Below are 26,072 nucleotides of genomic sequence, written 5' to 3' on the forward strand. Positions count from 1 at the left end.
ACATTTGCATAGCTTCCCTGGACAAGGATATCCTTAGAATTACCAGGTTTCGAACTCTGGTCCATAATTACTACATTTTCGTTACGAGGGATATTCAACATTTGGTTACGACGAGCTTGAATTCCCAGTGACAATTTTGATTTCAAATCTTTATATACAGGGCAGCCCCTGTAGTTAGCAGTATGATTTCCTCCACAGTTACTGCATTTTTTATTTTAATCCTCTTTTTTAAGAGTGCATTTTGATGTTGGGTGCAAATCACCACATACCACACAAACACCGCGTAGAGTGCAATATGATTTGGTATGCCCATACTCTTGGCAGTTAGTGAAGATATTTACCACATTTTTAATTCCAAAGCCGCATTCTTCAAGGGCTTCTTTGATATCATTAGATTCTACCGAAGACTCAATGCCTTTTACAACAACAACTAGGCCTTTAGAGCTCTTCAGTTGATAAGAATAATAATTCTTGTTGTTATTTGACAAAAATTTCACTATATCCATAAAACTTTTCTCAGTGTAGGATTGTATTTTAGTTTCATCTATCTTGCCTTTTTTCAAAGGCACGATATGAAAATTGTTGGTACCTACAATTTCACTGAGCAACAAGTGCATTTGAGCTACGCTCACGTAAATATATTGGCGGCGGCTTGGCATTCGCGACTGTGGTGGCACCCTTCGCATCGTAGGCCAAACCATTGCTTAGTATGGCAAATCTGTTGCCATTTAAATTTCCAGGCTTATTTGTATTAAGCGTGGCGGGTTGAAACTTTTTGGCATTAACCGCTGTCTTGATAGGACTTGATTTTCTTTTTATGTTGACGTAGCGGACAATGCCAGTCTGTACAGATTGTACTTTTCTCTTCGGTACATGCTCACCTTGCATTGTTTTTTCCATTGTTGTCCGCTCGTTTGCTGATACCTGTTTGGTTGATGTTGCCTGCTGATTTGTTGTTGCGCACTTGCTGTTTTTTTCAGTAACTGCTGATCCCTTCTGCTGGTCGGCTGAGCGCTTCGATGACTCATCTTTCTCACCGGTTGATTGTTTATTTGAGAGAGCAGATTTTGCAGGCTCAACAAAGCTGAAGTAGGCGTTCAGAGAATGCCTACGACCTTGCTGTTGAGACTGCGCAGCGCTAGTGCTCATGCTTGTTTTTTTTTTATTTGTTTGTTTTGTTCACTTTTATATGTTGTTTGTTATTTATTGTTATTTTAAACTAATTTGTTTTGTTAATGTTTTTAACGCTCATTATTGTTTTTTTTTATTTGTTTGCTTTGTTCACTTTTATATGTTGTTTGTTATTTATTGTTATTTTAAACTAATTTGTTTTGTTAATGTTTTGTGTTTTGATTTCAAATTTCGAATACACAAGTTATTGGTTGTTTTTTTTTGTTTTGCTTTTATTATTAATTTATTATGAAAGTTTTCACGGAGCGCATTAAACACGTCCGTACTCTTTGAAAGCTTACAGCCAAGTGAAGTGCAAGTGACTTACAATAGTTCTGCTGCTCCTGTCTGTAAGTGGTAGGCAGGTAGCATGTTTGGAAAATGTATCTATGAAGGTGATAAATGAATGTTTGCAACATGAATTATTTCATTAGTAGTTTTGAGTGTTTCAGTAATATAAATTTGATCATATTCAACGCCTGAACATGTATCGCAAATATTTATTACCCGTTGTATTTGCTCTTTAATATAAGAATAATATATGCAATCATATACATCTGATTAAACGCACTTTCATTTTTATACTCTCGCAACAAAGTTGCTAAAGAGATTATTATAGTTTTGTTCACATAACGGTTGTTTGTGTCACCAAAAAAGAAAAGATTTAGATATGGGGTTATATATATATAAATGGACAGGATGACGAGTGGAGTTGAAATCCGGATGTGTGTCCGTCTGTCTGTCCGTGCAAGCGATAACTTGAGTAAAAATTGAGATATCTTAATGAATGATGAGGAGGTTGGTATTGAAAATGTGCGAAATCGAACCACTGCCCCGCCCACAAAATGGCGAAAACCTATACAGTGTCAAAACTAAGCCATAAATGAAGTTATGAAAATAAAATTTGGTACAGAGGGGCATATTTGGATGTAATTTCTTTTGAAAAGTGGGCGTGACCCCGCCCCAAATAGGTTTTTTTTGATATATCTTGCAAATCAAAAAAACTGTATAAACCAAACTTTCTGCAGTCGTTTCTTTTAGCCATGTCCTTACACAGTCCAAAAATGAAGAAATCGGATAATAACCACGCCCATCTCCCATATAAAGGTTATGTTGAAAATTACTAAAAGCGCGTTAACTCACTAACGAAAAACGTCAGGAACACTAAATTTTACATAAGAAATGGCAAATAGAAGCTGCACTCAGATTTTTTTACAAAATGGGAAATGGGCGTGGCGTCGAACACTTATGGGTCAAAAACCATATCTCGGGAACTACTCGACCGATTTCAATGAAATTCGATATATAAAACTTTCTTGACACCCTAATGACACGGGTGGAATATCGGTTCACAACCACGCCTACTCCCCATATAACTCTATTTTGAACTCCATCTGATTCGTTCACTTTATAATATACTAGCAGATCCGGCCACACGTTTTTGTAAGGTATACATTAAATTAAGTTGGTCCAATCTTGGCTTCGGCGACGATATTGATTACTCGAGGTTGATTTATGTTACGCAGCATGATGACAACTCACACTACTTTTAATTGCAAAGTGAGTGGTGATAGTACAGGCAATTTTAAATAGCTTGGGATAATTGACTACGTACTCCTGGTTTGTAGCTGTGTCAACTCTCTTGGACCGAAATTCTAAATTGTGGCATTAAGATCATCGATATATTTTTTTACCACCAACATAGGCCATTCAATCAATTATTTATGGTGTTCATACTGAGGTTTCATGTCAGGAAAACTTCTCTTTCGAGTCAATGAAGTGACAGAAATCTGTTGGAAATGCTATTAATCCATCGAGGTGTCAACTTCCAACTGCTTCTACAATCGCAATTTGATATTGTTTCAAAAACACTCATATGTTAGGTGTTTCGTTCATTTGCAATTTAGGAGTAATTTCAAGGCCGAATGTGCCGTATGTTTGCCTACTAAAAGGTGCCAAGTTGCCCCTATTCCCGTTAACCTTGCTGGTGAAAATGAGTGAAATTGGTTCTGGAATTACATCAGCCCTCATATACTATATATGATGATTTTCTATTGGACTTTATGTCGAATATATAGGTAAAATTGTGTGTTATCTTAATAAAATTACATCAATAAATTGCGAGAGTATAATATGTTCGGTTGGACCCGAACTTAGCCTTTCCTTATTTGTTACAAATTGTTTTGGGCTATCGACACAACCTTATACAATTGAACAATAACAAAAATATTTTAACAAAGCAACAATTACAACCTTCAAAATATAATTTTTTTGTTTTCTCTTTTTATATTTTTCTTGTCAACTCGAATAAAATTCTCTTATTATTATCTTCCTCACAATTTTTCCATATTTACTCACTTTCTAATCTTTTTCTGGCTTTCCACGAATATTTTCAAGACTAAAATTAGCCAGATCGGTTTGGCCGTTCTCGTTTTTCTGCGGCACAAACGAACAGCAATTCATTATACTCTCGCAACAAATGTTGCTAAAGAGAGTATTATAGTTTTGTTCACATAACGGTTGTTTGTAACACCCAAAACTAAACGAGTTAGATATATACCAAAGTGATCAGGGTGAAGAGTGGAGTTCAAATCCGAATGTCAGTCTGTCCGTCCGTCCGTCTATGCAAGCTGTAACTTGAGTAAAAATTAAGATATCTTGATGAAACTTGGCACACTTATTTCTTAGCACCATAGGAAGGTTGCTTTCGAAAATGAGCAAAATCGGACCACTGGCACGCCCACAAAATGGCGAAAACCGAAAACACATAAAGTTCCATAACTAAGCCATAAATAAAGCTATGGAAATAAAATTTGGTATGAAGGATCGTACTATGAAGGGGCATATTTGGATGTAATTTTTTTGGGGAAGTGGGCGTGGCCCCGCCCCTACTAAGTTTTTTGTACATATCTCGCAAACCAATAAAGCTATATAAACCAAACTTTCTGCATTCATTTTTTTAGCCGTTTCCTTATACAGTCCAAAAATGAAAGAAATCGGATCATAACCACGCCCACCTCCCATACAAAAGTTAGGTTGAAAATTACTACAGTGGGTTAACTCATTAACGAAAGGCGTCAGAAACACTAAATTTCGCATAAGAAATGACAGATGGAAGCTGCACTCAGATTTTTTTACAAAATGGAAAATGGGCATGGCGTCGCCCAATTATGGGTCAAAAACCATATCTCAAGAACTGCTCGACCGATTTCAATGAAATTTGGCTTGTAATAGTTTCCTTACATCCCAACGATATGTTGTAAAAATAGGCCAAATCGCTTCACAACCACGCCTACTTCCTATATACCAGAACTTTGAAGACAATCTGAATCGTTTACTTTACAGTATATAAAGTATGTACTAGTGAAGATATCGGTGCAGAACTTTGCACAAATACTATATTTATAGTGTGGCAGCCCCATTCTAAAAATCGCCGAAATCGGACCATTGGTTTTTAAGGCCCCATATATCGAACACGAGGCCCTCGGTGCTTCTAATCTAATATTATGGTTTCCAACTTTCAATGGACTTTATACAATATATATAACGAATATGTGGGTCAAATTGGGTATTATATAATATAAATAAAGTTAAATAAATAAATTGCGAGAGTATAAAATGTTCGGCTACACCCGAACTTAGCTCTTCCTTACTTGTTATACTCTCGCAACAAAGTTTCTAGCCACAAAGTTGCTACGAGAGTATTATAGTTTTGTCCACATAACGGTTGGTTGTAAGTCCTAAAACTAAACGAGTTAGATATAGGGTTATATATATCAAAATGATCAGGGTGACGAGAAAAGTTCAAATCCGGATGTCTGTCTGTCCGTCCGTCTGTCCGTCCGTCCGTGCAAGCTGTAACTTGAGTAAAAATTGAATGAAACTTGGAACACGTGTTCCTTGGCACCATAAGAAGGTTAAGTTCGAAAATCAAAATCGGACCACTGCCACGGCCACAAAATGGCGAAAACCGAAAACACATAAAGTGCCATAACTAAGCCATAAATAAAGCTATGGAAATAAAATTTGGTATGAAGGATCGCACTATGAAGAGGAATATTTGGAAGTGGGTGTGGACCCGCCCCCAAATAGGTTTTTTGTATATATCTCGCAAACCAATAGAGCTATATAAACCAAATTTTCTGCAGTCGTTTTTTTTAGCCATTTCCTTATACAGTCCAGAAATGACAGAAATCGGATAAGAACCACGCCCCCTCCCATACAAAGGTTAGACTGAAAATTACTAAAAGTGGGTTAGCTCACTAACCAAAAACGTCAGAAACACTAAATTTCACATAGGAAATGGCAGATAGAAGCTACACTCAAATTTTTTTACAAAATGGAAAATGGGCGTGGCGTCGCCCACTTATGGGTCAAAAACGATATCTCAGGAACTACTCGACCGATTTCAATGAAACTTGGTTTATAATAGTTTCCTTACATCCCAATGATATGTTGTGAAAATAGGCCAAATCGCTTCACAACCACGCCTACTTCCTATATACCAGAACTTTGAAGACGATATCGTTAACTTTACAATGTATAAAGTAAGCACTAGTGAAGATATCGATGCAGAGCTTTGCACAAATACTACGTTTATAGTGTGGCAGCCCCATTCTAAAAATCACCGAAATCGGACCATAGATTGTCAAGGTCCCATATAGCGAACATGAGGACCTCGGTACTTCTAACCTAATATTAGGGTTTCTAACTTTCAATGGACGCTATACAATATATATTACGAATATGTGGGTCAAATAATATAAATAAAGTTAAATAATTAAATTGCGAGAGTATAAAATGATCGGTTACACCCGAACTTAGCCCTTCCTTACTTGTTTTTATATTATATTATTATCAAGCGAAAATTTTTTTTAATTCCGCACACGACCATTCAGTAGGGAGCCGACCGCGCGATTGATCTTAACCCCCCTCCCGTACCCCTGTGCCCGAGTGACGCCTACAACTCTACAACGCATAGTTAGTCGCCGAGCGGCTTTTAAAAATTTTTAACTCGTGATATCTTTTGAATGGAATGTCAGAATCTAATAATTCAGAAAGTTATATAAAGGTATTGAATCGATCTTAAATAATAAATCATTTATTTCGATAAGGATTAATACTAAGGTACAAATAAAGAGCCTTTTCAAGTAGTGGTTTTTTAATTATTTTTTTATATAAAATCGCTTATAGTGACAAAACTATAATAGTTAGAGATATGATGTCCCGTTTTTTGTAGATAATGATAAGTTCTACAAAATTGCAGTACATCACTTTGTTATATCTTCAATCGTTTTCGCTGCATTCGCGATTAAAGAAAGCTTTTTGGTATTTTTTTTTACAATATAGGAGTTTTGGTAAGGAACTCTATTTTTTTTAACTAAGTATAGCCTATGTCACTCAGGGATAGTATAGCTTCCCAACGGTGAAATAATTTTTCAAATCGGTTCAGTAGTTTCGGAGCCTATTCGAGACAAACAAACAAAAAAACAAACCTTTCCTATTTATAATATTAGTATAGATACATTAGGAACCAATGAAGATAGCGGAATAAAACTTTACACAAATAGTGTATGTATTTGAGCTGTAACATCACTTGTGGAAAAATCGTCAAAATCGGACCATGACTTTTCAAGGCCCCTGATGTCGAACATGAAGAACTCAGTGCCTTAGGGTAATTTTTCACCGAAAATATCGGGATATCCCGAAATGAGGGATATCCCTCAGATAATTTAATGTAATTCAGAGGAAATTTTTTTCGTCTAATAGTGTGTCTCTGTTCCAAATTAATAAAATGGGGTCATACATAACATCTCCAACCTCACATATACCTGATTATAGGTAACATAAAATTAAGTGAGCGTATAGTCCTCGATATATTGTATCTTGGTGGTGAAAACGAGTAAAATCGGTTCAGGAATAAACTTAGTCCCCATATACTATTTATGATGATTTTCGTTATTCTATTGAACTTTCATAAAATTACATCAATAAATTTCGAGAGTACAAAATGTTCGGTTGCACCTGTACTTAGCCTTTCCTTACTTATTGTTATTATTTTTAAAATTTTCAATCTTTAGTTAATATTTTTTTTGTAATAGCCCTCAGAAATAATTTAGAAATCATTTTAAAAGTTGTCTTTAGTTAATTTACAAAAATTTGATACTCAAAATAATTTTTTTCGGTAAATAGCCTAAAAATACTTAAAATGTATTATTCCCACTCTGCATATACTTTTAAGCAAACGCCGACCTCGTCTCTGTGTGGAACTTCGATAGTCTTCGACGCTCGATCGTTTTCCTCCATTTCATGCTTACAGTTTCTCTCAAAGCACACGCAGGTGTCGTTTGATCACAGAAAGAAATAATTTATTTTGTATTTGTGCACATGTCCACCAATTTTTGGTGGCTTCGTTACGGCCTTTACTACACAAGTTAAGCTTTTTGTTACCTTGTGGCTTGTGTCTCTTACCACAATTTTCGCGCTTTTTAAATAAATAAGTTGTAAATTGTCATTATTTACTCGTACAATTAATATAAAAGTAGAAAAAATTTGCAAAAAGATGGTATATTTTTCACAAAACGAATAACAAATTAACGCATGTCAATCAAATGTCTCTCACCTTTATAAAGGCACCTCTAAGTCTAGACAAGATCTACGAATTAGAATTACAGCAAACTGTGATCAATATCAATCAGAATATCATCGCATATATTTCTTAGTTGTACATTACTTAAAATAGGAAAAATTTTAAAAAATTATAATTTCGTTTAATCAAATGTCTGTGACTGTATTTGATTCTTTAATTTTTCGTTAGTGGCTATAATTCCACAGTGACCACTTTAATTTTTATGAAATAGTGCAATTTTTTTGTTAATTCTTCTTCGTTGTCAACGTCTTTTGCTAAATAAGAACACTTGATAAATTTCACGTTAGGATTAGATGAAAATTATTCTTCAATAATTTTCTGTACATTGTAATATTCATGATCGCTGAGATGTGAATATATACCTACATTTCCTCTACTAAATTACTGCTGCTAAATTTCACTACTAATAATATCTCTTATTCTATTATCTCTTATCAATATCTCTTTGATCAATATAAATTCGTATGTAATTGAATATAAATTCAACGGCTGGTTGTTTCTCCTCTATTATTATTACTGGCGTTTTAAGCCTGTTAACAATTGTATCAAGTATTGGAATTTCAAAATTGCCCCTTGTGAATAGACAGTTTCCACTTCTACTGCTGCTACTTTCATCCCCTTGGATAATTTCTATTATGAAAATAATTTCCACGTTCCTTATTCTGCTTAAAAAATCTGCTATATAATTGTTTTTCCCTTTAATGTAGTATTCTATAAAAAATTTAATTCACCAAAAATCAATAACCACCTAGTGTTCTTGATGCATATGCAATGGAGTCACTATTTTGGGACAGAAATGCTCCTATTGCGATTTACTAGCATCAGTTGTAATAATGTAATAATAGGTAAATTTGTAACAATATCTTTTAATTTTTCAAACGATGCAATAAATTGTGGTTTATATATATTTATTGTTTGTCCTTTTTTTTAAATATTGGGTCATATGATGTGCAATTTTTGCATAATCTTTAACAAATTTCCTATAAAATCCGGTAATTCCTAAAAATTATTTAATTTTTTTTTCGTGGTATTATGTACTATTTTTATGTTTTGTATACTTTCAACTTTTGCTGGATTTGGCTTAATTCCTTCTAATGTTAAAATGAGGCTCAAAAATTAAGTTTCTTTCTTGAGAAATTCAAATTTGTCCACTTGTATTGTTAACTTTGCTACCCTTTGGGCTTTTAATATTTGTTTTAAATTAGTTAAATGCTCTTCTAAAGAAGTACTACATACTAATCTATATATAGGACGCATATTTTATTAATATGCTCGCTAATAGAGTCCATTTAATTAATATCTTTGAAAGGTTGATGGTGCATTTTTTAATACAAATGGCATTCAAATAAATTCGTAAGGCCAGAATGGTGTTGAGAAAGCGGGTTTTCTTCTGTCCTCTTCTCTAATTAAGATTTGGTGAAAACCTTTGATCTACCTAATCTTTCTAATGATTGAATTTAAGTTTGGAATTGGAAATTTGTCATCTACAGTAATAACAATTCTATATTTCTTTTTCCCGGAATTGACTATTTTTTTCTCTACAATCCATAAATGACTATTGTAGGTCCTTTATGCTTTATTTAATTATTTTTTGGTGTAGCATTTCTTCAATGTGATATTTTATATCTTCTTCATAAATTTCAGGATATCTATAAATTTTGGAGTATTAAGGTCTATCATTTGTTGTTATGATTTCATGTTGTACCTCGTTAGAACATGACAGTTGATCTCCTTCTTTAAAGAAAATGTCTTTGAAGTCATGGAGCAGCCTTAAGCTTGTTTGATGTTCTTCATTATTCAAATGGGAGAAATTAAATTTATCTTTTAGATAATTATGTTCAGTATGCTCTAAATTGCAAATATTCTCTATTCTCTATGTATTTTGAATAATTATATTCTTGGAAATAAATTTTATTATTTTTTTAAATTTCAACATAGTTTTCTGCACAATAATTTTTTGCTTGTAAAGGTTTTAGGAAGTTCTGACCTATTATACCTGAAAATTTTGTGTTCGAAAAGTTCAAGAGATTCCATTGAAAGGTGCCAAGGCATCTAAATTCTTTTAGAAATGGTATTGTTACTACACTACAATTTTCCGATAATATCCCTTGTTTCAATATGCTTGTAGTTGATCCTGTATCTATAAGGCAACTAGTTTTAGTTTTTCCTATCGAGTTCACCTATTTCCATTGGTTCAGGTGTCAATGTAGTATTGTTGTTGTTAGTGCTTGAAAATCTAGTATTGTTGCTACTATTTCCTTTGCCGTAATGTTGTGTAAAATTGTGTGATACTGTTCATTTTGATGTGTGTTAGTATTTTGTGTGTTTTGGTAATTTTGATTGTACATATTGTATTGTATGGTTTTAGTGTCATCTAAAGCTTTAATTTTGGAATATTTATTTATGATATCATTAAGTGATTTTTTTTATTGGTATGGTCATCGCCAGGTTTATTAGTTGTTGGTTGTTTTTTGGGTACAAATTGATTATCGCTTCTACCGATTTTATAAATGCCATCACATTTTGCCCTTCGTCCAAACACCTAAGCTGTAATTACCCTAGCCATCTGACCCACTTGTTGCTCCTGGTCGGTTAATTCTCTTTCTGCTCCTAAGTCCCGGTTGGCATCAAATCGACTCATTTTTAGTTTTTTATATAAAGTTTTTATTATTAAATTAATATTAAATTTTATTTTCACTTTATCTAAATGTTTTAGCTAACACCTTGGCTTTTTTCTGTTCTTTAAATTTAATTTTCTTTAGAAACTTCCGTAACTCCGCCAATCAAATGTATAAAAACGTACAAAAATTTTTTATAAAGACAGTTCTTTATTTATTGGCGTTGGCCTTAATACTAATTTTGCAAATATTTTATTCTTAAAATTAGGCATTTGATAATAATCAAAATGTTAAAAAACATGTAAGGAAAGGTTAAGTTCGGGTGCAACCGAACATTTTATACTCTCGCAATTTATTGATATATTTTTATTAAGATAACACACAATTTGACCCAATTTGAAAATTCTATAATTAGGTATATGAGAGCTAGGGGAAGTTACACTATTAGAAGAAAAATATTTCCTCTAAATTAAATTAAGATACCTGAGAGATTTACCGAAAATTTCGGTGAAGGAATAAGATGGAGTTCAAAATTGAGTTACATGGGAAGTTGTTGTAGTTGTGAACCGATTTCATCCATTTTCCACACGTCATCAGGGTGTCAAGAAAATATTATGTACCGAATTTCATTCGAATCGGTCGAGTAGTTCCTGAGATATGGTTTTTGACCCATAAGTGGGCGATGCCACGTCCGTTTTCCATTTTGTAAAAAAATCTGAGTGCAGCATCCTTCTGCATTTTCTTCTGTAAAATTTAGTATATCTGACGTTGTTCGTTAGTGAGATAACTTTTACTAATTTTCAACCTAACCTTTGTATGGGAGGTGGGCGTGGTTATACATATCTCGCTAACCAATAAAGCTATGTAAACCAGACTTTCTGCAGTCGGTTCTCAATATGTGGGTCAATTGCGAGAGTATAAAATGTTCCGTTACACCCGAACTTAGCCCTTCCTTACTTGTTAATGATTGAATTCTATCTAAATATTGAATTCATCTGTTTGCTTTCTGCGCATGCTAAAGGAAATTATTCTTTTTAAGGTTATAAATGCTGTATAAGAGACAAAGAAAACACAGACAGAGCATATTTTTGTTCTTTCTCGCAAAATTTGAATGAGCCATCGACAATTAATCTCTTACTTGTTTTTTTTTGTTACGGCTGCGGTGTAAATGTTTGCTGTTTTGGTTGCATTGAAAGTAGTATAATAAGGTGACATAACATTTTATTTTGTGTACTTTTTAATGAATATTTTTGCATGTTTTGGTTATTCGAGTTAATGTCTGAATTTTATTTTCACTTAATTGTATTTTTTCAGGGATACAGGAATATAATTAAAAATGCCGCCAAAAAGTCGCTTCTGGGAATTTTTTGAAAAACTTGAAAATAACGAAGCCAAATGTCGGTCTTGCCACAAATTCATAAAAACTTGTGGCAACACTACACATCTAGAGTTACAATTTAAAAAAATTCATAGCTTATTATTAGGGAAACATAGCAACGACGAAAACACTGTTGATAAAACAGGCTCAAAGAAATTACGTAAAGATATTCGTAAAAACTTTAATGTCAACTGCTTCTACTTCTGCTGAGAGAATTACGCCTAACTCTGCTTCATATGAAAACAGTTCAATTGTTTCTGATTGTAGTTTTAATGCAAGTGACAGAAGTGCATCGTCTCTTCGCAAAAAATATTCCAGACGACACTAAATGAAAGTTTCAGGAGCATATCTGACTCTGGCGTTCGACTTACAAATGTTATCTTGTATATGATTTGCAAAGATTCACAGCCGTTCCAGAAAAAATTAAATTTCTAAAAATTAAGGATTTCTAAACTTAATGAAAACAGCTACTCCTCTGTATAAAGTCCCATCTAGGCATACTTTCAAGAGAATGTTAGAGAACCGATATGAAGTTACACAGAATCTTCTTAAAAATAAAATCAAAGGTGTACGTAATATAACCCTGACAACCGACATATGGACGGGTACTATGCAGACTAGGAGTTTTCTTGGTGTCACTGTACACTTTCTTGACGAAGATCGCATGACATCAGTGACTCTCGGAGTTTATGAGTTAGACGAATCGTCGTCGAATCATACTGCACAATACATTGGAAGAATGCTGTTGCAGATATGACATGAATGGTATATAGACCCAGAAAAAGTATTCACTATAGTAACTGATGGAGGAGCAAATGTTGTTAAAGCTGTATATATCTCATTTGGAAAAAATGCCATATTATTTGTTTTGCTCATCTACTGAATTTAGTAGCTAAAAATCGATTGCAAAAACAAAGCAATTACCAGAATTGATTGCATCTGTTAAAAGGATTGTCACCTGGATCAAGCATAGTGTAGTGGCGAGTGATGAATTACGAAAGGATTGTGATCTAAAATTAATATAAGTTGTCAGCACTCGCTGGAATTCCACCATTTATATGGTGGAATGATTTTTACATCTGCGACCAACAATTAATCAAATTGTTAATTGCAATACAAGTGCTCCTCCAATGATAACTGCAAAAGGTATTGAAGTGTTAACTGAAATCTTTGAAATTTTACGCCCTATAGAAGTTGCTAGCAAAGCAGCAAAGTCATTCCTACGAATAGTACGAATGCTAGACATAAAAATGAATAATATCAAAACAAACAGTTCTTTGGGTCAGGATCTTAAGCATAGCATAATATCTGAAATGAGTAAACGCTTGTTACCCACTGAACATGTTCAAATACTTGCTGTATCTACATTGCTAGACCCAAGATTTAAAAATATTCATCATATTAGCATGCTCGAAAGCAATTAAATGTGTCAACGAATTACTAAATACTACGACGGAAACCGAAGTATTTGAAGAAGTTATTAGTTGTTCGCCAGATACAACAGAAGAATTTAATTTGTGGAGCGAACATTATAAACTTGTAAATGACAAAAACTCTACGCCTTTGTCTAGTGATCACGAAATGCCTTCAGAGTTGATTTACTTTTTGAAAAATCCAGTGTCTGATCTTAAACAAGATCCTCTCCAAGTTCGGAATAATGTCATCGGTTCCACTTACCCGAAATTAAAACAAAATAGCGGTAAAATATTTGAGTACTATCGCGACATCAACGCCATCCGAAAGACTGTTTTCAAAAGCTGGTTCTACTCTTTATCAACAAAGAAACCGATTAAAAGGTTCTTCTTTGTCAAAATTATTTTTCCTTCTGTGAATAAATAAAAAATATTGGGATATGTAATAATTTGATCTGTTGCTTAATAAATTTCGAACTTATAGATTGTGTTTTATTTCTTTGTCAATTATTAATGTAAAAATTATCGATGGATCCAACATCGATGTTCGGTTTTCGATAAATTTCGAACATCGATGTTGAGCTTTTGATTATGGCATCGATGTCAACATCGATGTTTTTTGAATATCGATCATCCCTATTGGGCAGAGTACTCTGAGTTTCCAATCGTCGGACTTGCTTTCGTCCGACCATATTCTGCAAATAAGGTAATGCATGCACCTTATCAGTCCTTAGCCGCCGTATTTGATTAGCTCACCCGGCAATCCATCGGCCCCGTCGCTTTTTTGTTCTTCAAGCGGGTAATTCCGTTCCACAACTCCCTTATATCAAGACGCTGATGAGTGCTCTCGGAAAGCAAGTATGCAAGTCGAGTGGAAAATCGTTCGACTGTCTGTTGCGATTGCAGTATTTTGACGTCGAACTTTCCTTATGATTGGTGGCGGGCGTTCTTTGCTGCGCAGAGGCGAGTGCTTATCTTCGCTGCTACCAGATAGTGGTCAGAGTCAATGTCTGGTCCTAGCACGATTTCGACATCGTGACGGAGGCAGGGTATCTTTGCTCAAATCGTGATACTATTAAGCGATTTAATTGAATTCAATTGCTTGTTTTGATTAATCGAATCATTGATTCACCATACACTTTTAGTGGCTTCAACTATATTGAAACCACGGTTTAGAAAAACACATGTTGCATATCCTAAAGCCCTTGACTGAACAATGCAATTTGATAAGGAGGATGTAGACGAAAGTAAAGGAGGAAACGAAACATCAAAGGAATCTTTGGAACATGATTTTGACCTATCAACCCTTCATAAATCATTAGTGCATAGCAAAAGGTGAATATTGATAAATTTCCTCAAGACGAGCTTGGTTTTTATTAGAATTCCCAAGTTTTAAACGTGAAAAGAAAAATAGACGAGGCTTGGGAAGAAATGAATACTGCTTATCCTAAACTGTATCTGCTTTCCCACAAATTAACGCACTTTATTAGCACATCAATAACCGCGGAACGTCTATTTCTTACAGCAGGGGCAATATCTTGTGGAACCCGAAGCAGATTAACAACCACAAAGCATACAAAAATATTTTGTTCACAATCTTATTTGGCTTTTATACTGCCGGCTACTCGATAACCGATCAGCTGTTATACATTTCTGTTTTTGCTTTTTATAAGAAGTAGGTAAGTTTCATCAGCTGATTAATATTTTCAGCAGCGACATCTACCGTAGCTTTTTTATCGAAAAATTCAGCCAATCGCAGACAAAGAACGTATATCGAACGTCTTTGTTGCAGGGTTGCATTTGATTTTCAATTCGATTAAAGTTCTATTACAAACAAGTAAGGAAGGGCTAAGTTCGGGTATAACCGAACATTTTATACTCTCGCAATTTATTTAATTTTATTAATATAACACAAAACTTGACCCACATCTTGGTCATACATATAAGTCCATTGAAAGTTGGAAATCGTAATATTAGGAATATGTGAGCTAGGTGAAGTTATAATCCTATTTCACCCATTTTTGGCACAGAGACTTATTATTAAAAGAAAAATATTCAATCTGATTTTCTTGAAAATATCTTCACGATTCAGATGGACTTTAAAGTTCTGGTGTATAGGAAGTAGACATAGTTGTGAACCGATTTGACCTATTTTCACAACATATCACTAGAATGCCAGGAAAATATAAACCGAATTTCATTGAAATTGATCGGGCAGTTTCGGAGATATGGTTTTTGACCCCTAAGTGGGCGGAGCAACACCCATTTAAAATTTTGTTACCAATTTGAGTGTAGCCTTTCTGTACCTTCTTTATAATGAAAATTAAGGTTTCTAGTTATTTCCCTTACTGAATTAAAGCATGTTTAGTACTTTTCAACATAACCTTTGTATGGAAGGTAGGCGTGGTTACTATCCAATTTCCTCCATTTTTGAACAGTACAAATTAGTATATAAAAGAAAAGACTCTAGAAAGTTCGGTTACCATAGCTTTAGTAATTTAAGTAAGGGGACGATGCCACGTCCACTTTGCCAAAAACTTACATCCAAATATGCCACTTCCTAGTGCGATCATTTGTACCAAATTTTATACCTTTATTTATGGGTTAGTTATGGCACTTTTTCTGTTTTCGGATTTTGCCATTTTGTGGGTATCAAGATACCTCAATTTTTACTCAATTCATCGCTTCCACAGACGGACAGACAGACAGACATTGGGATTTCGGATCTACTCGTCACCCTGATCACATTGACAAACTATTATACCCTCTTAGCAACTTTGTTGCCAGAATATAATAAATGTAGAATTTATTTTGTATGGTAGCTCCTGTCGAAAAACGCTGTTAATTGAATAAAAAATTTTAAATTAATTATTTTATATGCGGTTATGATAAATTAAAATTTGTGAAGTTAAATTATTTCATTATTTTAACATTATATACAACAAGTTAAGAAGGCCTAAGTTCGGGTGCAACCGATCATTTTATACTCTCGCAATTTACTAATATAATTTTATAAGATAACACACCATTTGACCGACATATTCGGAGTAAACTCCACTAGAATATCGAAAATCGTTATTGATTGCATATGGGGCTAGGGTAACTCCTGAACAGATTACAACTATTTTTGCCACCTAGCCATATTATATCCAATATTTTACGTTTACTTAATTTTGCTAAAATATCTCACATTTTAACCGATATATGTATGCATAATAAAGCTCAAGTTTAAGTTTGAAAACCCGTATACTAAGTACATGAGGGCTACAGGAAGTAGTAACCCGATTTTGCCCAATTTTGGCACAAAGACACACTAGTAGAAGGAGCACATCTCATTTGAATTTCTTTAGAATATCTGAGAGATTTACCGATATTTTCAATAAAAAATTAGTCAAAAGCTTTGAGGGTCTAGCGCCTTGAAAAGTCAAAGTCCGATTTCGGGGATTTTTATGCGGGCTATGCTACAATAAAAATCCAGTATTTCGGCTAAGTTTTGTTTCGATAACTTCACTGGTGCTTAATTTAAAGATTGCAAAATCAACGAATCAGAGGTACTTCAAAATTGTGGTATATGGAAAGTAGGCGTGGTTATAATCCAACAACACTTCTTTTCGTGATATGAGTGGAAAATCAAAATATTTTTATTTCGATACGCCGAAGTCCGTACTCTTCATTAATAAATAATCTTTATATCAGATGACATTAGCAGGTAAGATCTGGAATGTGTGTGTGTGAAGTGAGGCTATGTCATTAACTTGTATCAACTTCTACGCAGAATATGGTCCGACGAAAGCATGCCCGACGATTGGAACCTCCAATCCACAAAAAGGGAGTGCCCACAATCTGAGCCAATTACCTTGGGTAAGCCTCCTAAATATCGCAAATAAGGTTCTGAAAACGCAATGTGTGAATGACTAAAGCTCACCGACTGCAAACTGATTTCACCTTATCACTGTGGCTATGCTCCATGCGCCAAAACTTGGAAAAGTCCTGTAAAAAGAGGATCGACACACATCATCTTTTTGTCGATGTTAGAGCTGCTTTTGACAGTACGAAAAAGAAAAGGAAGATCTCCAATTGGTGCCAAAAGCCGTAAAAAAGAGACGAATTGCGCTATTACTGAAACACGTACATGTGAAACGTTTATCAATTTTCTTCAAGATATTTATATTTTTACTCAAATTGATGTAGACAACTATATATCAATCTCTATTAGTTTTACCTAATACAGACAACAATTAAATGAAAAAGCTATTTTAAATTATTGTATAAAATAATCATTCTAGTTATTAATACTTAATTTAAATTGGAAATTGGAAATCTCAATTGTGGGTAATTCATTAATCTTATTTTATTTACTAATGGGAATACTTTTAATCATACCTTTGAATAATTGATCCGTTGTTACTCATATTGCTTTCAAAATGATTACGAATTTCACTGAAATGGAAAGAAAATAATTTCTTATAAAGACCTGAAATTACAAAAACAAAGAATAATAAGTAAGGAAAGGCTAAGTTCGGGTGCAACCGAACATTTTACACTCTCGCAATTTATTGATGTAATTTAAATAAAAAACACAATTCGACCAATATATTCGGCATAAAGTTCAATAGAATAACCAAAATCATCAAAAATAGTATATGGGGACTGAGGTGATTCCTGAACCGATATCACTCGTTTTCACCACCTAAATACAATATATCGAAGACTATATTTTATATTACCTAAAATCAGGTATATGTGAGGTAGGAGATGTTATGTAAGTTATCACGAGAAACACAGCTGGGTTTAGAATTACCCAAAACTGTTGCGAGTGGCCTGACACAGCAGATTCCACGCAACAAGTAGCGGTCGGTAAACAAAATAATCAAATTACAAAAGTTGCGAGTGCAACAAATCAGCACTTCTGCATTCTCACGTCTGCAGTTGTAATTTGATACAACTGACTGTTTAGCGAGTGCACTACCAGCAGCAGCGTTTGGATAGCTTGTAGGGTAGCCTAAGTAATGATAATTTTGTATTTCTAGAATTAGAATTATACAGAGTTCTCAGCAGTGCCGACGTGCTGCAAATAAAATATTAATGTGAAAACAAAAGAAAAATATTTTTCTATTACTGGCGCCCAACGTGGGGCAATCCATCAACAAAAGACATCAGCCACCACCATCAAAAAACCAATGGTAAGGACATCAGCCACTAACATCCAAAACCAATGATGAAGGACATCAGCCACTAACATCCAAAACCAATGATGAAGCACATAAGCCTCAATTGAAATTTATTTAGTGGATTTAAAAATTTAACATTTAAATTGAAGTGAATAAAATCTCTAGTGGATTTAAAATTTAATATTTTAATTGAATAAATCTCCAGTGGATTTAAAATTTAATATTTTAATTGAATTTAACAAATTTCAAATTTGAAATTTTAATTGAAGTGAATAAAATCTCTAGTGGATTTAAACTTGAATATCTGTGTGCCCGGTATATGAACGTGATGACACCAGAACTTACTGAATTAATTTCTAGCTTTGAAAATGTCAAGTTAGCAGAAAATTTTAAAATGAACGAATCCCAGTCGCACAAGCGCTGCTGTATCTGCAGCTTTAGGGTTACAGAGAAGGGAATTCGAGGAGAAACTTAGGGCTATGCAGGATCAACTCGTGAATATGACAGAGAAAACAATAGTCGAAAGATATGAAAGGTTTCAGATAGTACCAGGACGAATATGTGAGGAGCCTTTAGATGTAGTAAAGACATTACCCGAATTTTCTGTACAGCCTTAATGTTATGTGTCTTGGCGCGAAGCGGCGCATAACGCGTATGAAATATTCAAAGGCTTTGAAGGTAGCTCACGATATTACCAAGCCGTTACTAGTACAGTACTAAATTTTGACGCCATTATAGCGCGTCTGGACTCTGATAAGAGACCAATATACCTAGTGGAACAAGAATTATCCACTCTTAGGCAGGGCTCTTCTACTTTTTTAGAATTTTAAGAGGAAAATGTCCTATGAAGCGAATATTGCAGAGGCTATAAATCAAAAGTATCGAGAAAATGCTTTAAGGGTTTTTATTTCTGGGCTCAGGAAGCCGTTATGTGATATACTTTTTGCATCAAAACCCGGCAACCTGCCATCGGCATTGGCCCTCGCTCAAGAGGTGGATGCAAATCACGAAATATAAATTTTCGCAGCCAGTTTTGCAAATAGGTCAACTGAAGTCACGAAGAAATCGGAAAACATCCAAAGGGGTGGCAGGACAACAATAATCATAACTCATACAATAGGGCAAACGCTGAAGGCCAGAAAAAACCTCATTTTATGAGGCAATATAGGAATAATCGACAACCAAATTTTAATCAGTATCAAAAGGGGGAGAATCAAAATTTACAACCACAGCAGGAACCGATGGATGTGGACCCTCGTCATCACGCCTACGACAAGTTACTAATTTCACAGGAAACCGAAACGGACAACTACAAAAACGGCAGGCGTACTCCGACCGGCATACAGGACCCAAACTTCAAAAAGTAAATAATTTGAACGAAAATTAAGACAAGGATTCTTTCTCTGAAACATACGAAAAACTGTTGGATTCAGTTGTCGAAGATTTAGAATCAGAAGAGATTAATTTTTTTGGGGAAAATCCCTCCTAAAGAAAAGACATTACAGAATATGACTCTGGTATGGAAACAATTAAATTTCACAATAGTCAAAATGTTAGTCATCTCCAGCTCCAAACCGAGTCAGTCCCGGTGAGCATGATTTACACACTATGCTCAAGCGTGTTTCTGGGGTTTTGGCAGACCCGAATAAAAAATTTCCTTATAACACAAATATTGTGGCTACAATTCGCACCAGGGATAATGAACCTACTTACGCAAAGTTCTATCCATATCCCCTGGGGGTGGCCGATTTTGTAAAGAGGGAAATTGCAGACCTCCTTAAAATTGGCATTATACGACGTTCACGATCACCTTATAACAATCCCATTTGGGTAGTGGACAAAAAGGGCCTCGACGAAAACGGAGTAAAAAAGAAAAGATTAGTAATTGATTTCCGTAAACTGAACGGAAAAACGATTGAAGACTCATACCCCATCCCAAATGTAGGGGTAATACTATCAAACTTGGGCAAAGCCCAACTCTTTACAACCCTGGATTTGAAGTCCGGGTTTCATCAAATCGAACTCGCTGAGCGAGATCGCGAAAAACCGCATTCTCAGTGTGTAATGGCAAATTTGAATTCTGCCTTTGGGATTAAAGAATGCTCCTGGAATTTTTCAGAGGGCAATTGATGATGTTCTTAGAGAACATATTGGCAAGTACTGCTTTGTTTATATTGATGATGTGATAATTTTTTCACAAGGAAAAGAAGACCATTTAAAATATGTAGAAGCTATTTTGAAGAGCTTGCTTGAAGCGAACAAGGGAGTTTCCATAGAAAAATCTAAATTTTTCAAAACAGAACCCGAGTATCTTGGATTTCAAATATCCAAAGGAGCAATAAAAACATGTCCTCTAAAAATTGGAGCAATTCAAAAATTTCCACAACCAACAACATTAAGAGGGGTTCCATCTTTCCTAGGGGTGAAAGGCTACTATAGATGTTTCATCCGTGACTATGCAAAAATTGCAAAACCTCTTGAAGCCAAGGATAAAGTAGAAAAGGCTCAGGAAGAAACATTAAAAACTCATAACAAAAATAAAATAGCAAGAAAATTTGCAGTAGGGGAAATAGTTCATATTAAGTCAAATAGGCGTTTAGGGAACAAACTGACTTCCCTGTACGTAAAAGGTATAGTTCAGAATACTTACCGATTACGGATGGCGACGTGGTTTTATTGGACTCGTACGGTTACATTAGACATACGACAAATTTGACGGCTTATGCGGAATTAACATCTGACACCCGTTCTGCATTACGCCTTTATCCACGTAGTTATATGACGAAACTGATGATAACAGATTTAGAAACAATAGACAAACTCCTTCGGACGATAATGGGACCAACAAGACACCGACGCAGCTTGAACATTTTAGGAAGTGCTCTCAAGATTGTAGCTGGTACACCAGACTTCGACGACTTTCAAAAGGTGACGATTGAACTTAACAAACTTAAGGATAATAACAACCGACAAGTAGAAATAAACTCAAAATTCCAGGAACAAGTTACCGAACTAACTAACACAGTAAATGAGATTTAAAAAATAGAAAAACTGAATGAAATAGATACCGGGCACCTTTACGAAATCCTTTTGGCCAGAAATAGGGCTGTCATTACAGACCTGGACAATATTATACTTTCAATTGCTTTAGCTCAACTAGGGTTACTGAACCCAATTATTTTTGATAATAATGAGATCAATTCTATATTGAATAATGAGTCTCTCAACAATCTAACAATAACATATTTACTTTTAGTTTCTAAGTTTAAAGTCTATCATAAAGACAACCTTTTTAATTTCTTTGTTAAGTACCCTTGACCTAAGTTTATTTGTAAAAGGAAAATTATTTTACCAGTAGCGCATAATAACCAAATGCTATCATTACGAAATAACGCTGTGGCAGTCTGTGGGAAAAACATCTATTCCTTGGACGACTGTGCAGGAACTGTCATGTGATTTTGCAGAAAATCTAACATCTCGACTTGCGCTCAACAACTAGTAACCAGCACTACAGCTCACTGTAAACCAACAATGGGTGAACTAGATCCCGTACAGGAGATTGATGACGGCATGGTTGTGATAAACGATCGTGCAGCTTTGGTAACATCTGACAACGAAACTATTGCATTGAAAAGAGGAACTTACTTGGTAACGTTTTCAAACGAAGCAAGTGTGAATGAAACAGATTTTGTAAATCGAAATGCTATTCAGATAAAAGTAGCAGAAATTCCTTGGGCCACTCAAATAAATATAACTGGACATGATAATATAATGAGTCTACCTTACCTGCGACATCGTGCACTAGAAAACCGTCAGCTGATGGAGCAACTAAATGATGGTTACAAGACAGGATTGACAGCAACAACAGTCATCCTAATCATACTGGCCATCATGGCGTTTTGCTTGTCCTAGTTACTTTCTCTAGAAAGCAGAAGAGACAAGCCGCAATTGTAATGGTAATTGAAAACATTACCCAAGTGCAACCCAGAAGGCTCAAGGACGTCCCTCACTTAGGAGGGGAAGAGTTATCACGAGAAACACAGCTGGGTTTAGAATTACCCAAAACTGTTGCGAGTGGCCTTACACAGCAGATTCCACGCAACAAGTAGCGGTCGGTAAACAAAATAATCAAATTACAAAAGTTGCGAGTGCAACAAATCAGCACTTCTGCATTCTCACGTCTGCAGTTGTAATTTGATACAACTGACTGTTTACGGACTGCACTGCCAGCAGCAGCGTTTGGATAGCAGCGATAGGTAGGCTAAGTAATGTTAATTTTGTATTTCTAGAATTAGAATTATACAGAGTTCTCAGCAGTACAGACGTGCTGCAAATAAAATATTAATGTGAAAACAAAAGAAAAATATTTTTCTATTACTTGTATGACCCCATTTTATTAATTTGGAACAGAGACACACTATTAGACTAAAAAAATTCCTCTGAATTACATTAAATTATCTGAGGGATATACCGATATTTTCGGTGAAAAATTACCCTAAGGCACTGAGTTCTTCATGTCCGATATCAGGGGCCTTGAAAAGTCATGGTCCGATTTTGACAATTTTTCCACAAGTGATATCACAGCTCAAATACACTAGTTGGATAAAGTTTTATTCCGCTATCTTCATTGGTTCCTAATGTATTTATTATAAAGTGAACGAATCAGATGGAGTTCAAAATTGAGTTATATGGGAAGTAGGCGTGATTGTGAACCGATGTCACCCATAAAACTGGTCCCATTTTGACCAATAAGTGGGCGCCGCCATGCCCATTTCCCATTTTGTAAAAAAATATGAGTGCAGTTACCATCTGCCATTTCTTATGTAAAGTTCAGTGTTTCTGACGTTTTTCGTTGGTGAGTTAACGCGCTTTTAGTCATTTTCAACATAACCTTTGTATGGGAGGTGGGCGTGGTTATTATCCGATTTCTTTCATTTTTGGACTGTGTAAGGACATGGCTAAAAGAAACGACTACAGAAAGTTTGGTTTATACAGTTTTTTTGGTTTGCAAGATATATCCCAAAAACCTATTTGGGGGCGGGGTCACGCCCACTTTAAAAATCCAAATGTGCCCCTCCCTAATGCGATCCTCTGTACCAAATTTTATTTTCATAACTTTATTTATGGCTCAGTTATGACACTGTATAGGTTTTCGGTTTTCGCCATTTTGTGGGCGTGGCAGTGGTCCGATTTAGCGTATTTTCAATAGCATTTATAGTATAGATATATAACCCCATATCTAACTCTTTTCTTTCTTGGTGACACAAGCAACCGTTATGTGAACAAAACTATAATACTCTCTTTAGCAACTTTGTTGCGAGAGTATAAAAATTAATAAAACGGGCCCGAATTCTAATAGGATACAATACTACGAGGGCTGCTATATATATTTCTGGCCTAATAATGAAAATAGGAATATTTATCAACGAAAATGGTTTTATTGTTTTTCAAAATATTCTCCATCAAGATTTATACACTTTTGCATGCGCTCAAACCAATTTTCGAAGCACTTTTTTGAGCGATTGTCAAATTGTGCGGGATCCAACGAGAACAAACCTTTTTTACGGCCAGGTGTTCATGCAATATCGAATGTATGCTGGTGGGAGAAATGCATAGACATGCCTCTATCTGAAGGTATGTTACATGACGGTCTTGCATTATCAGTTCACGTACGGCATCGATGTGTTCTGGCACAACGGCTGTTTTTGGACGACCTTCACGGAATTCGTCTTTGAGCGATCGTCGGCCACGATTGAATTCGTTGTACCAGTTTTTCACAGTGCTATAGGATGGTGCTTCATAGCCATACAAAGATTTTAGTTCGTCGATGCACTCTTGTCGCGATCCACGTCGAAAGTTGTGATAAATGATCGCACGAAAATATTCACGAGTTAATTCCATTTTTTGGCCGAGATGAATTTTTAATTCCCTGTAAATAAAACAATTCACGATTAAATGACAAAACGTTCTGAGTGATATTATGCTGAAAAATGTCAAACTTTCCAAAGGAAATGTCAGATTGCACCTGGCAACACTTAGTGTTGCTTAGGCCAGAAATATATATAGCAGCCCTCGTACAATAATACCAAAAATAAAACACCAACAAAAATGACAACCAAGGAAGAGGAGAACACAAATTGGACTGCACGCTCACAAGGAAACAAAGTGAGTGGTATCAATTCCACTTTTAGTATTTCATCTTTATGTATATACAGAGTTAGTCAAAATTATTTGCTAAATTTTGCTTGTGATTGTTGTTGTCCTGAGCGAATGAAGTCAGTTTGGCTAGAATAGCTAGAAATATGGCGGAGAAATAAGCAAATGTACTGAAGACTCGCAGTAGTCAAAAGTATTTACACACATGTTTTTTGCGTCAAAAGTATTTACACACGGCGATTTAGCCTTTATCCTTGGATTTGGTTTGAGCAAGAGTAGTAATGGGATTCTATTGCATTCTTAACAACCTAACTCAGCCTTAAAAATTAAAAAAATGGTAAATAAAATGCCGCTAACAAAGGATTATAACTAGATCGGAGACTGTTACTAACTTTAAGACTGGGGTTTCGGCTTCGGAGTTAGTTAAAAAAAAAAGTTTATAGAATTTGATGGAATATTGGGCCTCATGCATAAAACGTGAGCTTGAGCTCGGACTCGATTTTTGGACTAAAAGGTGCTTGCGGTATGCATAATAAAATTTGATGCGTTTGCTTTTACTCGCTGCTTCCGTTTGATCTCATCTTGCTCAGTTTGAACGAAGTTAGATGAGCTAGTGCTCATTTTCATATGCATAAAAACAAGCTTTTGCTTTCTTTTGTGAGCTCTTGCTCAAATTTTGTTGAGGCTGCCTTATAGTTGACTCACGTACACAAAAAAGGGAATCATGGCTGAATATTTTGTGCCAACAACAGCGTAAAACAAATTTATAAAATTATATTTATATTCTATTCTATTCTAAATTATTAATTTTTATACTCTCAAAGTTGCTAAAGTTGCTTTTGTTCACATAGCGGTTGTTAAGGAGGGCATACTTGGATGTAATTTTTTTGGGAAAGTAGATGTGGCCCGCCCCTACTAAGCTTTTTGTACATATCTCGTAAACTAATGAAGCTACGTCAACAAAACTTTCTAGAGTCATTTCCCTTTGGCACTTCCTTATACAGTCCAAAAATGGAGGAAATCGGATTATAACCACACCTACCTTCCATACAAAGGTTATGTTGAAAAGTACTAAAAATGCTTTAATTTAGTAAGAAAAAACACCAGAAACCGTAAATTGCATGGTAATGATGGTACGGAAGGGCTGCACTCAATTTCATATACACAATTTTAAATGGGCGGGGCTCCGCCTTCTTAAGGGTCAAAAACCATTTCTCCGAAACTACTTGACTAATTTTGAAATGAAATTCGGTTCATAATATATTATTGTCACCCTAATGAAATCGAAATCGGTTCACAACCACGCTTACTTCCCATATAACTCAATATTGAGTTCCATCTGATTCCACTTATCTTAATATATAAAAATCACGTGTCACATTGTTTGTTTTCGATGGACTCCTAAACTACTGAACCGATTTTAATGAAATTTTTAACACTATGTGCAGTTTGGTCCAACTTGAAAGATAGGATAGTTTATAACTCTCCTTATAGTCGCATTATTTATTTATCCACCAG

General features: G+C 35.0%; 1 protein-coding gene across 5 annotated transcripts in view; it reads right to left on the bottom strand.

Moving 5' to 3' along the window:
- Window positions 1–26,072, bottom strand: part of LOC105219775 (oxysterol-binding protein-related protein 2) — a 364,851-nt gene that overhangs the window by 259,402 nt on the left and 79,377 nt on the right. For 3 of the 5 annotated variants that reach the window (XM_054235131.1, XM_054235135.1, XM_054235134.1), the window contains exon 2: window positions 17,611–17,667. The exons of 1 other annotated variant lie outside the window; for it this stretch is intronic. In XM_054235131.1, the coding sequence (XP_054091106.1) occupies window positions 17,611–17,639 (29 nt within the window). In that variant the 5' untranslated portion in view covers window positions 17,640–17,667. Of the gene's footprint in view, window positions 1–13,492; window positions 14,799–17,610; window positions 17,668–26,072 lie in introns of those variants that run through there. One more of the 5 variants, XM_054235132.1, reaches the window with a different exon arrangement.

Source organism: Zeugodacus cucurbitae, chromosome 6 (genome assembly GCF_028554725.1).
Source record: "Zeugodacus cucurbitae isolate PBARC_wt_2022May chromosome 6, idZeuCucr1.2, whole genome shotgun sequence".
Classification (NCBI taxonomy): Eukaryota; Metazoa; Arthropoda; class Insecta; order Diptera; family Tephritidae; genus Zeugodacus; species Zeugodacus cucurbitae.